The following is a 17,182-nucleotide window of genomic DNA, read 5'->3' as shown; positions in this document are numbered from 1 at the left end:
TTCCCGTTGAGGGATTGCAGCTAGCTGGCACCAACAGGGACACTTGGAGCTAACTCAGCTTTTCGCGTTACCTTCAAAACCCTTCAAAGTACCCCAAAATAAATGGGACAGGTTATAGCTCACTCATAGATCTTGGGTCAGAAGAGGGAAAAAGCTTCATAGGTGACTCGCTGTGCCCCATGGCTGGGGAATTCTGAAGGACAAGCTTCTCATGAAAAACCTCTGCTTTTTGAAGCTAGTGTCATTCTTCTGGGAGCTCTTGGCAGGCAGGCAGCCACTTCAATATCCAGTGATCATACGAAAGAAGACATCTGTCACGGTTTATAAACTCTTTCCCCGAGTTTGAAGAAATAACCTTGTTATAGACAGAAATCAAACAGGACACGTATTTGCCATCAGAAATCCTTCATCAGAGAATAAATATTTGCTTATGACAGTAGAGCACTTTGAATATTTGCCAATCACAGCAGGAGTCTGGCAACAACCTCCCCGAGGTGGTAATTGGCCCTGAACTTGGGAGATATCAATGAAGGAGGACAGGATTGTGAACAAACTTCTCCTTGAACTTTCGCAGTAATTGCAGGGAAATAACTATTGCCTCCAACCGCTCAGATCCCGTTGGACTTGAGCAAAGAGCAGAGACAACTTCACAGGAATTTTACAGGCACTTTTCTCATTTCAGCTGCCGCACATATTAAGCTTCTTACATCTGCTAGAGCATGGAGTGCGTTTGCCTGGAGGCATTAACCCAGCTTTGTTATCTTCTCTCCTCTGCACTTGTCCACTGCACGATGAGCTCCCATGCAAGTACGCAGAGAACTATTTACGACCAGCTCGACTGTCTGCGCTCAGAGCTGGATCCTACAGAGCCCTGCCACCTTTGGCAAGAGGGGGCAAGCATAATTTAGAGGTGAGGCTTTGTTTCCAGGAGAGTAAATCTGCTGGAGACAGATGCAGCTGAGTGCATCAGCAGCAAGCAGTGGAAAAGCTGTGGTTAGGTTAGGGGCTGGTGATGCTGCTGATGGCAGTACCTGCGGTAAGGAGCCTCATTAGCAGACACCCTGCAGCACAACACGCCCAGGGACTGCTACTGGCAGCCTTTTCACCTGCTCCTTGGGAAGGAACTGCATGTGTAGCAAGGCTAAATCAATATCAAACGCAGCCCTGAGCTATCACTGGCGAGACCATAATTTAGGTAACAAGTGATTTGCCTGCAGACGAGTTATATACAGGCAGTGCTTTATTAGCTGCATCCATGGCTTCCAGGCAATTAAGCAAGAGGCAGACATGGCAGCCTGAATGCCTACCCAGGGTGCTGGATTAAACAGGCACATCCTGCAGATAAACACTGACACACAAGAAGCTCTGCAACTCAGAGGTAATCAAGACCCTGTTTCTGCTGCACACAGGTAATACCAGGTAGCATCCTTCTCTCCTTTCCACAGCTACTGTCAAAGACCATCTCAGAAGAGCCACAATCACCCACACATCCCCCAGCTAAGCACAGAGGAGCAGGCAGGTCTGTAAACTTACCGTGTCACGCCCTGATAAGTTGGACTGGGAGCTGTCCGGTCCTTTCTCCATTGGCATGGCTGTGAGATGCAGCAGATGCTTCGGGAAGTGTCAGAATGCCCAGACATTAAAGCTCCACCTGCACTTTGTTCAGCAGAAGCACCCGACCATTCAAAATACCCCCGCTGCCCTCTTGGACCTCAGTGGGTTCACTTTTCCGTGCAGGACAGAAGTACTGACCATGCCAGCCAAGACCTGCCTTTTGCCAGCTCACGCCACCCTGCATCGATTCCTGTGGTTCCCTGTGGGTTTGCAAGGACTGAAAGACTTGGGGAATTCATTCAGCCCAGCACTAGAGACATCTTGCTGCTTCTGAGTAGCAGAAGTGATTTGTACAATGCAAATGTTCGCTTTGGCAGCATTAGAGCACTCAGGTCTCATCTCCAGAACAGTTCTTGCTCTTGAGGAGAGGAGATAGTAGTGACACAGCCAGAAATTAGTTTTCCAAGTTCTTCTGCTTTTAGCAACAAGAGATTCATCCTCTGCTTGGAAGCAGATGGTTCATTAAACCCACAAGCTCCAGGTTTCCCAAAGTGAAAGGCTGCCTAAACCCTCCCACACTACAGAACCCCTGGCTCACTCCTGGAGCCAGGGCTCACCTTGCACAATTAGACTCATGTCTCGTGAAGAGAAGAAAAGAAAAGGAGGAATGGTATTTTGCAATGACCAAACCAGTGCCAGCAGATGAATGCAATGGTGTGGGGTGAACTCACTCCTGCCTCAGGAAGCAGTGTGGGCAAGCACCCTGCAGCCACTACAGCTTTTTGTTCTTTATTCCCCTCATTTCAAAGTTTGTTGTCGTATTCCATCCGATCTGTCCCTGCATCCCACACCTGCCTCCTCCACACAGACCACTCTCCTCCACTCTGAGGGTTCATTGCAAACTAGTCCTTAAAATGTTATTAAGAGCTTTTTGTCCTCCCCTTCCAACCACCTCAAGTCGCTTTCATCTTTCCTGCCCGGTTGCCCTTCAGCTCTTTCTGTTTAACAAGCTCTGCTCTTTGCAGCCCCAACTTTTCTTTCTTCCCCTCCTCTGGCTCCCCTCGTATGGTCCATAACAGGCAGCCAGCACCCTCCCCACAGCTCTTTCCATCTTGACATCCTTCGAACCTCTGTGAGCTCCAAAGTCCCCCAGGATGGTTGCTGGAAGCCAGCACACAGCTCCTTCCCTTTATTCTGCCCCAACCCCAGGTCCATGCACTGGAGCACACTGAGCACAGGAGCTCCAAGGGGCAAAAAGACATCGCAGTATAGAGGATAAACTAAAAGACAACCCTTGACATACAAGATAACTTTTTTTCAAAGGCTTGCAATGCAGGCACAAGGCAGGGCGCTGATGCAACCCCCCTGACAGAGCAGCCAAAATACCTCAAGGGGTTTTCAGTCACTTCTAACACTGCAGAACAAACACCTTTCCCTCTGCTTGCTCTCTGCAGCATCCAGGCTCGTTTCCTCGCCTGCCGTGCAGCAGGCCTCCAGCAGAGAACATTTTAGGATCAACCACTCAAATTTGGGGCACAGCTATAAGCCACAGAGCAGCAGATACCTCACATGGGAAGCATTGTGCAATCAATCAGTAACACAGACTGTTGCTCAATCAGTTCTGAATATAGCCATGGGCCAGCACCACTCCTTGCTCCAGGGCCCCGGCTGCTTCTAGCTCTGTAAAATGGTCAAAGTTTTAATCTGAGTAAAGTTCATTCACAGCTGTGAATGCACGGCGACTTACACAGCACTACTATTGTCAGACTGCCCATTTTTTCCATAAAGACTTGGATTTTCTCTATTTGGGCAAGCCCTGGGAAAGCTCCAGCCGTGCCCAGCATTAGTCCCACCTACCTTACAGCGTGGCCTCATCTGGAGAAAAATCAGTCGGTAATCTCACGATTAGGTAACATTTGTAATCTCACACAGCTGAAGCACCACAGCCTGTAAGGTCAACAGAATTGATGGGAAACAAGTCCCACACACTGTTTTTTCCACAGATCATAGCAATAAGCTGGGGGAACTGAACATAATGTATAACAGTGAACAGGTTTGCTCAGACTGATTAAAGGTTTACATTTCTATATGTATAAAATGATAGGAAGAGATATTCATTTACGTATCAGTAGAAGAGATTTGTCTTCTGACACATGCCTTGGCCAGTCTTTACGCCAGACACACAAGAAACCTGAAGACTGACCTCGCAACAGCCCCTCACCCAAATCCTTCAAGGCACTGAGAGGCCCATCACAACATGCTTGAACAACATCTCGGTAAAGAAACGGAACTTTATTTTGTAGAAGTTGGAGAAAATATTAAAAAAAAAAAAAAAAAAAAAAAACACAAGCAAGGGAGGAGCTGTAAATAAATTAACGCAGTATCTTCAACCAACAAACTGTCCCCTCCCTGGCCCTGATACAATGCTCCTGGGACAAACACTCCCAGGACAGGAGCAGGCTGTGCTATGGCAGAGGCTGGCTGGAGGCCAGCACGAGGCCAGCACGTGCCAGGCACCCTCCTGTGGACGGTGAGGGCCGTCCTCGCTGGAGGCCGGGCTGCTGAGCCCAGGTGCCCCTCGGCACCAGGAGTCTGCGGAATTGAGATATCCCCAGGAGGCAAAAAGCATGCAGCCGCCAAGCACCCTGGTGATGATGATGACCCCTGACCACCAGGGAGGAATAAAACGTGAAGAGGAACTATCCATCGCCACCAAACAAATGAGTCTGCACGCCGTCGTCCGTATTCAAGTGAAAAATGGGAGCCAGGTCAGAGCTCCCTGGGAGGCCTCACACCTCAGGACTGAAACCCGTGCCCAGGACAGTCCCATCCAGCAGCTACTAAAGTTTCCCTATCCCCCTATTTGTTGACCCCAGAACTCACAACAACATCTTTGCCCTGTCAGACAGAAAAGCAAAACCCCAAACAATTTTAAAATTTATGGTGGAAGGAAAGGAGAAGGAGGGAAGAAATCCAGGAGGCTGGAGCGCAGCCAAACAGCATCTTCCAGAAGATCCTGAGCGAAGTTCAGGACCACCACAGCTGGGATCTGCACGCCCAGGACTGGGACATCTTCATTTTCCTCGGCCACTCCAGCGGTGCTTCTCCCCAGCCTTTAGCTCCCTCTGTGGGACTCTGGGGTGATCCTGCACCTGCATGACATGAAGCACAGTTAAAATCCCGAACCATCCCCTTCTTCCTGCACCAGTGTGCACAGGTTTGCTCTGGGGCAGGACAAGAGGCCTGCTGCAGCCTGAGCTGCAAGGGGCATCGCCCTGCAGAAGCTGAAAACAGGCATGGGGGGAAAACAGGCTCAGAATCAAACTTCTCCAGCCCATGCCCAACAGGGAAGGCTTCAGACCTCTTCCCAGACAGCTGATGCTGCAGGGAGCGCTGCGCTCCTACGCTTCATGCCAAGACTGAAGGGGACCTGCCAGGAGCAGCCACGCATTTCTGCAGCCCACCACAGACCCTTCCTCTCCCATTATCCCATCCCTGCTTCTATTTAGGCTGTGATCAGCTGCAGCGTTAGAAACTAAAGACACTTCTAGGAACCTCTCCGTTGCCTGTTTTTACTTCCCTGGCCTTGCCTGCATGAAGGCTTCTGTCAGAGATTTTCCACTTGTATCAGCACAGGTGCTGTTGCCAATAGCTGATCTTCACGAACCAGCATGCTTCCCCGAACCCCGAGGAGCAGGGAATGTTATTCTGTCAAGCTGCACATTGTTCCAAAAGCATTTCTCAGCACTCTGCTGTTATGGAAAAAGGGAAATTGAGAACAAGGAGTCTTTTTTGATTTTGTTTGCTTTGCTTTCCCCTGCTCCTTCAGCCAAGTTGGTGACATTACTACCATCTCTTCAGGGGTGGCTCTACAAAAAATGAATGCAGCACAATTCCAAGTCTTGTAACATTTAAGATTTACTATCCTGCCTTTCTGCAAGAACAGTTTTTAATATAGCTCCTCTTTCAAAGCCACATGGGGTTAACATGAGGTTGAGCTACCAAGGTTGCTACTTAGCTGTTAGAAGTTTTAAAAGAAAAAAAACTGCTGAAAGCAGGCAAAACTTCTTGAAGTCATCTATACCAGAGATAAAAGATGCTTGCATCTAGCCTTCAAAGGCTCTGGGGATGCTAAAGAACTGAGCCCCTCTCCAGCCCCATGAAATGGGCTAACGAGCCCTTGAGGACTCCACCTTCCCAAGCCTACACAGCTCTTGTACAAGAGGGCTCAGATGTATTCATATCTTAATGAAGTTATTTCCTGAAGTGAAGACTTGGCATTAAGAGGACTCGCCTCTGCCTAGTCCCATGAGGTCACTGTACCATGCAGTTTGTTCTGCGTGTTGTTAAGGTGACTAAAATTAAAGTAGTATGAGCAGGTTTGGAACAGCTGGGTGCCTGGAGCAGTGGGAGCCTGGCAGCTGCCGTCCCTCCCCAAGGAATTCCTGAGCCTTCTGCTCTTTCTGAAAAACCTTGTTATACAGATTAAAAAGAATTGTTTATTGATTTTTAAAAAATCTGCCTGTTTTTTTTTTCTCTCAGGCTTTGTGGTCTGGGAGGACCAAACCAGAAATATGTGAGAGCAGTCCAAAGACCTACAGTACATCCCCTCAAGCCTCCTCTCCAGGCTGCAGCTGTTCCAAACTTGCTCTTACCAGTTTAATTACTACCTTTAGCTACACAAGAGTGCTATCAGAATCTGCCTCAGGCAGAAGCCCACACAGAGCCCCGGCCCCAAATACTTCTGTTTGGATTTAATCCGAAACTCCTGCATGTTCTGCAATTATCACTCATTAGGTCAAGCCCAAGGAATCAAGACACTTACACAGACGAAATCAAGTGCATCACCCAGTGTCAAACCTTGTACCTCAAGCCACAAAGAACTGATGCCAAGGTCAGGCTCCTGCAGATTTCTTACATAAACCTGCATGAGTCACCAAGCCCCAGTCCCCTGTTGCTATAAATGGCAGCAGGGATTGGATTATGATACCAGGAACACTTCGGGCACTAAATGCATCTGAACTGTGCAGTACTGAAGACATGCACATGTCATCCCTGCAGACAGGGAACCCACACAACAGGAGCAGAACCCTACCCCGCAGGGGAGCCCTTCCACCCCAACTGCAGCTCCCCAGTTCTTGCACTGGGTCCCAAAGTGGTGTAAATGCAGCTTACCCAGAGAGATGAGGTCAGTGCAGAGCCGTGGGCAGCGCAGGCTCAGGTGCTGGAAAGCAGAGGTTTTGTCCGCTCAGGGTCTGGCACATCCTCGCTCCCAGCAGGGTCTGGGCGCTGCCGGGTGCTGCTCGACCTTGTTGAAGGCCAACCCGAGTCATCATAGTGGCAACAGCACAGAGAGGAGAGCAGCCGAGCCCGGACCACGCGCGTACAGAGGACGAACATAATGCAGTTGGCACCTCCTTGGAATGTGTTCCCGATCCCCTGCAAGGGGGCAAGAAAGGAATTAATCAGTGCTGTTTGTACCAACACTCTCCCCCATCCAAAACAGCAAACATCAGGTGAGACCAGCTGTAGTGCTGTCAGCAACTTCCACCTAAGCGAGGGAAACAGAGGAAAAAACAGTCTCACACCCCAAAACAGCACCGGCTGCTCCAGGACAGGCACCCAGCTTCTCCTACAAGCAGCGTGCCTGTGGCAAACTCCCACTGCAGTTATTCTCAGTGTCCGCTAGATGATGCTGGAACTGCACTGCTGAGCATCCCAGGGAGCTGATGCTCCCGCATCGCGCATGTGTTGTGCCAGCCTGAGCTGCATCCTGGCACAGAAAGCGATGTTGAGAGCAACCAGGCTTTATCTCCCTTCCAGACCTTCCTTCTAACACGCTGCCTGGCCAATACTTACATGCAGGACAACCAGGACTGAGTTTTGCACTGCAGGGGAGTTGCAGAGCGTCAGAATGAATCGCACAGTGCTCCAGATGCGGAGGATGATGAAGATGACAGGGATGAGAATCAGCTTTTTATCTGCTATGGAAGTCCGGGGCTGAAGCGGTGTTCTTGAGAGAATGGGGCGATACTCTGAGAGCGCCGCATGCTTCCGTGGAGATGGAGGAAAGACAAAAATGTGAACAAAAAGGCTACACACTCAGGACATTGAGCTCTGGGGATTCTTTCCAAAGCCAACCCAGTTTTTGCATCCTGTGGGCAGTTGATGGACACAGTTACACAGCACTGGTCTTGAGCCACATACTGCCCTTGTTAATGCAAACATTCCTGCTAAAGCCAAGGAGTTGCAAATAAAGGAGATTCAGCCCTTCTTAGAGCTTTATTATACCCTACATTGCTGGGTCAGACAAACAAATCAGTGCTGCAGGAACCTGCTCTCCTGGTGCCTGGTTGGGCACTTTTACAGATCCAGCAATCCCTGTGCAGGACCTGGTGCTTGATTTCTGACCATATACTGTTAGCAACGGTCTTCCATAGGTTTAAGAAGGCAGCAAGCCTCTCTAACATTACAGGTAGTAAAATGTTTCTGGGATCTATGCCCTGGATAAGGGCAGTTGGAGGTACAAGGCCCTGAGATCTTTCCATGCTGGAAGCTGCTGGATGGATGCAGCATCCTGGATGGGGGAGAGCAGGGCACCACAACCCATGGAGCACCTGCGGGGACACATGATCATGAATACCAGCATGGCAACGTAGGTGAAGAGATTAAATCTCAGGACAGCTCACCTGCTGAAAACTATTTCTCCTGCCACCAGGGCTACCGAGCACACACAGCTTTCATGCCTTGTTCTCCTGGGCTCCAGTAATCCCAGGTGTGACCCCTCAGCTCTCATTCAGAAAGATTGATATGCCCACTACATGCCTCCCCCACAGCAGATACTTCCACAATCTCAAACCATGCCAGAACCAACCCTGCAAAACCCAAAAGTACAGCCCAAACCCAGCCTTGGCCGGCTGTTGCTCTTCCTTGGAAGTGTCAAGCCCCTAGAGGAGGGCTTCTCCAGCCCAGAAAGCCCCACGTGCTGCTGCTCCGACCCCGCTATGAGCATCGAGTGGCTCTCAGCAGGACGGGAGAGCAGAGCAGCCACGTGTCCCTGGCAGAGCAGCAGGGGGATCAGCTTTCCAGGCAGTCACGTTGTTGTCTTCAACAGCTGCTGGAACATTGAGTCCTGTCTGCCTTGTGTCTGTAGTGGTGACAGGCACGAGCAAAGCCTTACAAGCTTCCCTTCCCTGGGTCCCTTGGGACCTGTACGGACTGTGCTGTTCTGCCAGCTTGTCTGGGGAATCCTGCCCTCACCAGAGTTGTGTTTATCCATGACTACTGCCATAGCTTCACCACAGCAAGCAGGTGTGCATGGCAACACATTCCAGAAGGACACTTCTCCGTATTTCTTTTTCTAATGCAACTAATTAGGTGTTGCTCTTTCTGCCAATGTCATAATTTAGATTTCATTTCTATTATGCAAGTATTGTCCAATATGTCTGGATTCTTTGTGCTCACAATAAACAGCAGCAAAGAACCCTCTGAGGCCTGCAAGTACAAATAGGGACTCAGAAGCAAGCTGTCATTAGCAATCCTAAAATGACTGTGGTTAGGTAAGCCAGTCCAGAGGCCAAATTCAGGCTTGGTACAAGTGGAAATCTATGGATGACTGATAAAAGTTGAATTTCGTCCTTTACACACTGTCTCAATTCCTACTGCAGGACTCACATTTCATCTCGTAACCCCTTAAGTTTTCAAGAGGCTTTTACATTCTTCTGGTGCTAAGTCATTGTGCAATGATGCTACGGGCTCCTGACTCAGCAGTACTGCTTCTCCCAGCAGTTGGACATATTTCAGCAGTTTATGAAGCAATTCCTGCCTGTGTAGCTGCTAATACATAGTGAAATCTTCAGAGTGGGAGGATACAATCCCACAGCAAGCCTGTAATGTGGTCTGAAAGCAGCAAAGTACTCACCGCTCTGTTAATGTGCTTCTTGATGAGGATGTAGAGCACTGGCAAAGTCACATAGGCCAGGATCTCCCAAACTTTCCCCGTTAGCAGCATCCATAAGACCCGATCCTCTGCATCAAAGTTGACCCAGCACCAGCCCACAGAAACATTGGAGGCATCGTAGCCAATCTTCTTCAGAGCAACAGCCGCAACCGTAATGCAAAGGGGGACTCCCCAGCTGAGGAAAGAACAAGAGCAGCAAGGTTAAGCTAAGAACACACTCAATTTAGTTCCCCCAATACGCTGGGAGAAATGGGTGACAGACGAAGGGATCTTTCATCGCACAGGATGCCAATTCCTCCTGCAGGATGCCAGCACTCCTGCACCAAGCCTAAGGGATGTGGCTGTGACAGGCAGGCCTCTGACAGCACCCGGTGGGGAACACAAACCCACACAGTCCCCGCTTCAATTCCCTGGGATCCACTCTAAGAACTTGGGATCTCAGTCCTGGAGGACACACAAAGGATGGGTAGGTGATGATGTGCCAACCTGAGCACCAGAACTGGGACCTGTCCTGCACATCTAGCAGGTGAGATCCAGGATTTGGCAGGCCACAGCACAGTACAACGTGCCCATCCTGCAGGAGCCAGCCATTCGAGAACAAGCTGGCACATTCATGGCTTTCAAAACACAAGCAACCAAACCCCACACTGATTCCTACATGACACTTTGCACAGGTGACACAAAGAAATCCACGATTTCATTGCATCATTTGTGTTTTTGTAGTTGACGGTGGTGCTAGTAGTAGCGGTGGGGTTATTTGGTTGTTGTTTTGATGGAGGCGTAGTCAATATTTTGGGAGCAAGAATCATTTCTGAAGGACCAAGGGAAAGTTTTTTCCCAAAGAAAAGCACTGGCAGTAACAGCATTAAAGCTGGGGAAGCAAAGAGGAGCCCGTTTCACATCATTTGGAGCTGTGTTTTGACGTCAGCTTCTGTCCTGCCAGCAGAGGCAGATATAGGGAAGCACCTAGCAGAAAAATAACTGCGGTGACACACATGGACTAAGTCACTCAGCAGCTCGGGCCGCCCACAAAAAGCCGTGAGCAAGAATCAAAAGATTCCCCCAGCCCAGATGTAAAAACACCCAGCCCCTTCCCGTCGGCTGTGAATACCCAGGACTTCACAGAGCTGCCCCGGCCCACGATGTACAGCTCACACATCACCCCGTGGCTGAAACACTGGAGCTAAATCACATCACCTGCCCTTCCCACATTCACCCTCAGAAAATGTTTCTGAGGAAGCTTACAAGGGATGGTTCCTCAAAAAATGGCAAATGCCTCAGAGAGCTGAGATTGAGCTTTCAGCATGAACACCCTGCTCTCTGCAGACGCAAAGAAAAAGCCACTGCTGTACTGGTCTCAGCATCTTCCTGGTTCATACTTGTATTGCTGGTGGCCTGGAGGAGCTACAGAGAACATGGACAGGATCATGCTCCTAACATCACCTATACACACACAAAATAAGTGTAAATAGAAAGGTATAAGATATTCGGAGTCAATTGGTGGTGGTGTTTAAGGACAGCTCTGCTGCAGGGAATCCTCCTTGTGCTGTTATCAGAGCCTTCTGAACACACACCAGGCACCAACACCACCATGAAAATTCCCTCTACACCTCTCAAAACCTTCTCATTCTGGTAAAAATGGTGAAGTGGCCCAAGAACAAGGACTCTAGGCTCAGAGGTTCACGTTTCAGTATCTGGAAGAACTGACCACTGCGGTACGGATAAGCACTCAAGAGAACTGGCCCTTCCTTAAAGAAACCACATTAAAGGACATAAGCACAAATGAGTCCAGCACCAGGACAAAGGAAATGTATTAAGAAACTAATTTGCCTAAATAATGATCTCCACAGTGACCTGAAACTGAAAGAGAATGATACGAGGAGATCAAACTGGGTCAAATTACTAGTTATAAATATAAAAGAACAGTGTGAGGACATACAGACACATAAGGAGAGGCTACAGTATGAAGTAACAGCTCACTAGCAAGGGACCAAAAAAAAGAAGCCTTCAAGTACCTAACCAACAAAAGAAAGATTGGGGAAAAAAACTGCCACGCATCAGGAGCCTAATTTAAGCTTCAATTTTCACAGAAAGAGTGTATTGCGATCAGAAGGTTATCACAACTAACATTAAGCACAAAGGATCACAAACCCGAAGTGAAATTGGAAAGAATCTAGAAAATAATCAGAAATTTCAAGGAAATTCATCAGTTCCAGCTTATTTGAAAATGTTTTAGAAAAGGGGAAAAGGAGAACTGAGACTCATGATTAAATTATTTTTAAGAAACCCTACAGAACAGATTACCAAGGACTGGAAAATACCAATGCTTCATACTTATCTAGAAGAGCCAGAAAATAATACATGACACACACCCAAAGCAAGTTTGAAGACTGGACTAAAAAGGATCCAAGATAGCATGAAGAGGCAGAAATTTTCCTTTGAGCCCCATGGTGTAATTATGTAGGTTGGGCCTCTCAGATCTAAATGCCATCAGTGCAGGAGATAAAAGGAGGCAATCCCATCCCTCAGGCAGATACAACTGTACTTATTTCCCTAATAGAGCACCCAGCAATCTATTAATACAAATTTATCCAATCCAGCACATCACTCCAGATCAACACAAGCTCTGCATTTATATGAGGTAAGGCAAGGACTCATGCTGGGCTGGTTTTCTTGTCCTCAGTGTGCCTGAGGTCGGATTGCTTACCACCACGTTTTGATTTACTCTGGACAGGTGCTTCCTCCCCCACTGGCTCCTGCAAGCAGGGAAGATTCGCAGTTGTTGGGCTGCACAGGTCAGACAAGCAGCCATCCTACAGCAACCTGCAGGTGCTTCCTGATGGGAACTGGAATTTTTACTCTTCAAGAGAAATATCAGGCTTCTGGGGATCCAAGCCAACTTGAGGAAAGAGCTTCGAGCACATCCTGTAGCGCAACCCCAGACCAAATATACGACCAGTTTAATTTCTGCATTTTCTTACCCAAACATTAACTGAGTCTGTAGTCTGCTAGTACCAAGCCACTGGTACTATACAAAGACTTCTCCCAGAGAATTTAAGAGCCGAGGCAGCAGCAACCAGGTAGCTTCCCTTGGCTTGGCCTTACCACCTACAGCTTTTTCTGAACGAGGAGACAAAACCACAGCAAAATCTAAGAGCTCCCTGCACCTCATAGGGAAGGCTTAGGGACTTCAACTGTCCTGTTCTGAAGTGTATCACTGGCACTGACACAGTCGTGACAGCACAGATGTATGATACAATAAATTATACATGGAAGGGTCTCAAGTGTTCCATATAGGTATATATATGCTTACAAGCATCTGCACAGCCCTTTCATGAAATGCAAACACTTCAGAGGTCGACAGCAACCACTACTGAAGACAAAGCAAGGAACAATCCCAAGGTGGGATCTGGCCCACTCCTCGCCCTGAGTTTGGATCAACTGCTCTCGGACCAAAGAAGCCATTGCCCAACCAAACGATGCCTGACATTCAGAAACCCAGAACAAGTGAGGTAGCCTGGAAACACTCCCAATGCCAGAACTTGCAGCTTACAAGTACTACAAATATTTTCAAAGCTAACTGCAAGCTTGTTTTCAAATCTCCTCTGAGCTCAACACGCGTTTAAAAACAAACCAGGGCCCGCAGTTGCCCAGTCTAGCTCTAAAAGAGGTGCATGCGTTACTGTGACTCAACTTGGTGAGGAACAAACCCGTTCATCAGGTTTCATCCCCTGCAACGTTCTGATTTCCCTAAAAACAAAATTCCAGGTAGTAGCTTCCAACACACACTTAGCCAGCTCTGCTCTGCTAAGGAACAGAGTCTCTGGTTATGCTCAATGTTAAACGAGCACGCCTTGCTACAAACACGTGCCCCAGATGAGCAACTGCTTGAGAGGGCTGGAAAACTTGTGCACGACCAACCCCGTCCTGCCTTCCATCCCTGCCAGACGCCCGTCTCAGCACAGCTCTTCACATGGCAGACACTGCGTGACCATGTCAGCAACCTGTCAAGTGATAAAAGGAAAAAAAAGAAGTCCCACGTTCTTGCCTAGACAAAAATGTGTAAACTTATCTCTAAATCCTTAGAGAATCACCTATTTTTGCCCTCTTTTATTTTGCCCACCCCCCGCAGCTAGTGCACACGCTAGGATCTTTCCATACGAGTTGCAAAAATTCCTGTGTGTGTAGCACAAGATTTTTCTGGCCAAAAGCAAGGCAGACACCCAGAAGGGCTTTGAAGCACTGAAAAGTATGGGGGGAGCCCCTGCCAAGCACAACATCCAGAATTTGTGCTTCTGATGGAGCTGTCAGGTAGTGACAGCAATGCAGGAAGGAGGATGTGTCAGGAGGGGCTGGGCGGAGGACAGGTCCTCACTTGTTTTCCCTGCTTTGCACACAGGTTGTAAAGCAAGAAGACTCTTTGAACACAGAATGGGAGTCACCACTTATCAAGCAGAACCTGGAAATAGGACTTAGATGAAAGCTATCTATGCTGCCCTTTAAACAGGGCAAGCGGAGCTGAGCAACACCTAGAGCAGAAGATGGCATTTGATTTTGACTGCAGAGCCCTGAAAATAAACCTAGCAAATTCACCAGGAGGAAGTTGAGTTTGAACACTCCCTTCCTCTCTCGCAGCGCCACGGTGCTCTTGGGATTTGACTGCTGTGAAGGAGCGCACAGGTCAGGGCCAGCAGCAGCTCGCTGAGCCTCCCCGAGCTGCCTTCTGCACCCTGTACCCGACGAGGCTGAGCAGCATTAAACCAGGCGGAGATGTTTAAGTACAGACCGAGCTCACACTGCGAGCAATTAGCAGACAGGGAAATTACAAGCGGGGCAGGTTTGCAGCAGCTCTTTGATGCAGCCTGATGCAAACAGCACGCCCATGAAGAAGTCAGGCTCCTTGTTTCTGTTCCCTCAGCCCCGTGAAGGTCTTCAGCAGCAATTCCTCTTCTCCACAAGTCACCCAGTGCAACATCATCCTCAATTGAAAGGAAAAAAAGAAGAAAACAAGCTGCCTCCTGTCTCATCGCATCTCACTTCATCTCCTGCACCCCGTGCTGGTGTGGCTGGCCACGTGTGTGCAGGCACCTCGGGCTTGCTCGCAGGCAGACCTGAGCATGAAGCAGCAATTAAAAGAGGTGGGGCAGGATTCCTGTCCTCCCTGATTCCCTCTTAACCTTAATGTCTGTCACTGCCCCATCTTTACTTAGTTCTAACTCAATCATCTCCCAAGTCACCCTGTTGACAATAAGAGGTGACAAATATTTCACTGAGAAACAGAACAAATAAAACCCATTCCTTTGCTTGCCCTAACACTTTTTTTTTATTATTATTATTTTTTTTAAAGAAATCATTCCTTGTATAATTTAGTGCAAAAGCCTGGCAGCCCAGAGCACTAAGGGATCACTGTTTTGCTCGGCGTGGAGGTAAGCACATGATCACACAAGCTCAAATTGCATAATGAAGGCTTTTACTGAACATGATGTGGAAAATCAGCTCACTAACCAGCAGCAACCAAGACACTGAGCTACACTGTGGGCTGCTTTGTCTGGCTTTCAATCAAACATGCCAAAACAACCTTCAGAGCGCTTTTCTCGCAGCCTCCTCGCTTGTGGTCTGGGTTCCCCTAGGAGCGCTGGGTTACAGCAACCTGCTAGGGGAAGGGGGAGGACAAACAGAGCCCGCTGACACGGGAAATCCGGGAAACGGATCCCAAACGCGGGAGCTTGGGCAGCAGCAGGCAAGAAGTGCAAACACAAGTTTTCGGTTATTATTACTAGGGTGTCAGAGCAGGCTGCGGAGGGGGAGAAGCCAGGATTTTGAGCCACCGGCACATTATCTTTGCAACTTAAGCAACCCGTTTTAACTTTTCCACGTCTCTACTTCTTCCCATGGGTGCAGCGGGGGGGGAAACAAGCAGGGCTGGTTAGTCCCAAAGCAGAAAAACCCCTGGTCAGAATGAACTCGAGAAGGGCACGGCATCCCCAAGGAGCATGTGGGTGCCGTGAGCCCAGCGTGCCGCGCACGGGGCACCCACGGGCTCCACGTCTCACCGGGGCGTCCGGCAGCACCCACCTCACCGCGTGGAAGCAGCAGAGCAAGCCGGCCCCCGTGGGCGAGCCCCTCACGATGGTGAGGTAGAGGTAGAGGGCAATGGCCATGGTCCAGAAGAAGGAGCTGGTGTTGGAGAAGGTGGACAGGGCGCCCTGCAGCACGCAGTCCCACGACGTCCCGTCGAAGTCCCGCAGCACCCCGTAGAAGTAGGAGAGGGCTGAGAGGAGGTCGGCCAAGGAGAGGTAGAGCAGGAGCTGCCTGGGACGCGTCCGAAGCTCCGGCCACAGGGCATGGGTGCAGAGAAGGAGGCTGGAGCCCAGGCAGGACAGCAGGCAGGAGACCAGCACCACCGCCCGCTCCGCCGCGTACAGCTCCGTCGGGGGCAGCGGCCGGGGCATCGCGGGGAGCCCAAGCGAGCACCCAGCCGGCAAAAGGTCGGAGGGGAAGGGAAGGGATGGGAAAAGAAGGGAAGGGAAGGGCCGGGAGCGGCGGAGCGCCCTCCGCAGCCCCGCTGCCGCCGCCCCGCCCCGGACACCCCGGCGGCGCCCCCCCAGCCCGCAGCCGGCTCTGCTCGCAGGGAGAGGCGCACAGCTGCCGGCAGGGAAGGGGAAGGGCCGGCTCGGTGCCCTTGGGTTTATTCTCTCTCTATTTTTTTTATTTTAAACTCTTGTCCCGAAGCCATGCTTGCTTCCTCTCCTCCGCAAGCAGAGCGCGCAGCTCGCCCGCAGCCCAGGCAGAGCCCCCCAAACTCAGCGGGACGCCCCTCGACCCCTTTTGCTTTCCTTCTCTTTACTTTTTCCTCGCTCCACAACACCCCCAGCTCACACCGTACCTCGTGGACCTGCAAGGCAGACACCCCTAAGCAGGCACAAACCGGGGTTCACTACCACGTTAAGCACATTTCGTATTTCTGTCATAAATCAACTGGGTTCACTTTGCTGGTACTTCCTTGGCTTCCCCGCAGGTAACTCATCTCTCTCAGCTTTGATTCTGGTAGCGATGTGCTCAGTTTCCAGTGGACTTCGTTGTTGGTTCAGGTGTCCCGTTCCCTAAAACAGCTTAATCCTACTTGTTCACCCTAAAACAGCTTAATCCTTCCCCCAGCAGGAGCAACAGAGGATCCCAGCTGAGCTCACAGATTTTAGCAAGGTTTATCTAACCCACAAAAGCAGGTGCCTTATCCCCCACCTCGCCTTATCCTAGGAGCCTGAAGCCATGCAACATACCCCAGAAAACCTATTCCTAACAGAAACGTCTTCTGTTTGCGCAGTGCTTTTTGCCACGGTGCTGTTTCAGTTTTACATCCCCATCTTCCAAATAGGGAAGGGGTTCCTCAACATTTTAAATCATGTATTTTTGCTACCTTATACTAAAAAACCACCATTTTACAACCATGTTTTTCAGGATAACCAGTACTTCACTCTATTTTTTCTGCTATTACCATTTTACTACAAACCATCTCGCAGCTGCTTTTCCTCTGCTGTCCAAACCCATCCCTTCTGCCCCAGATTCACATCCAAGTACAAGCCACACCAGCACTTTCCAAGAAGTGGATGGAACTTCAGCACATTTTAAAATTGCATTTGCTAATTCTCCTGCACCATACGGGCTTGG

At 49.5% G+C, this 17,182-nt stretch overlaps 1 protein-coding gene across 3 annotated transcripts; it reads right to left on the bottom strand.

Moving 5' to 3' along the window:
* Positions 1–3,827: 3,827 nt before the first annotated feature.
* GPR157 (G protein-coupled receptor 157) lies at positions 3,828–16,118 on the bottom strand. 3 transcript variants are annotated; one of them, XM_084300100.1, is made up of 5 exons: positions 15,590–16,114; positions 9,476–9,689; positions 7,414–7,605; positions 6,730–6,993; positions 3,828–4,706 (listed from the first exon to the last, which is right to left on the bottom strand). In XM_084300100.1, exons 1-4 carry the CDS (start codon positions 15,964–15,966, stop codon positions 6,772–6,774), a joined length of 1,005 nt encoding a protein of 334 aa, XP_084156226.1. In that variant the 5' UTR covers positions 15,967–16,114; the 3' UTR covers positions 3,828–4,706; positions 6,730–6,771. The 3 variants fall into 3 exon arrangements, with proteins under 3 accessions (XP_084156226.1, XP_084156228.1, XP_084156227.1); XM_084300101.1 differs by lacking the exon at positions 3,828–4,706 and adding an exon at positions 4,717–5,306 and having other exon boundaries at positions 15,590–16,115; XM_084300102.1 differs by lacking the exon at positions 7,414–7,605 and having other exon boundaries at positions 15,590–16,118.
* Between the last annotated feature and the right edge of the window lie 1,064 nt (positions 16,119–17,182).

The sequence above is a fragment of the Netta rufina genome, assembly GCF_964035555.1.
Source record: "Netta rufina genome assembly, chromosome: 22".
In the NCBI taxonomy this organism is placed as follows: Eukaryota; Metazoa; Chordata; class Aves; order Anseriformes; family Anatidae; genus Netta; species Netta rufina.
This window is presented reverse-complemented; position numbering and strand designations above follow the sequence as displayed.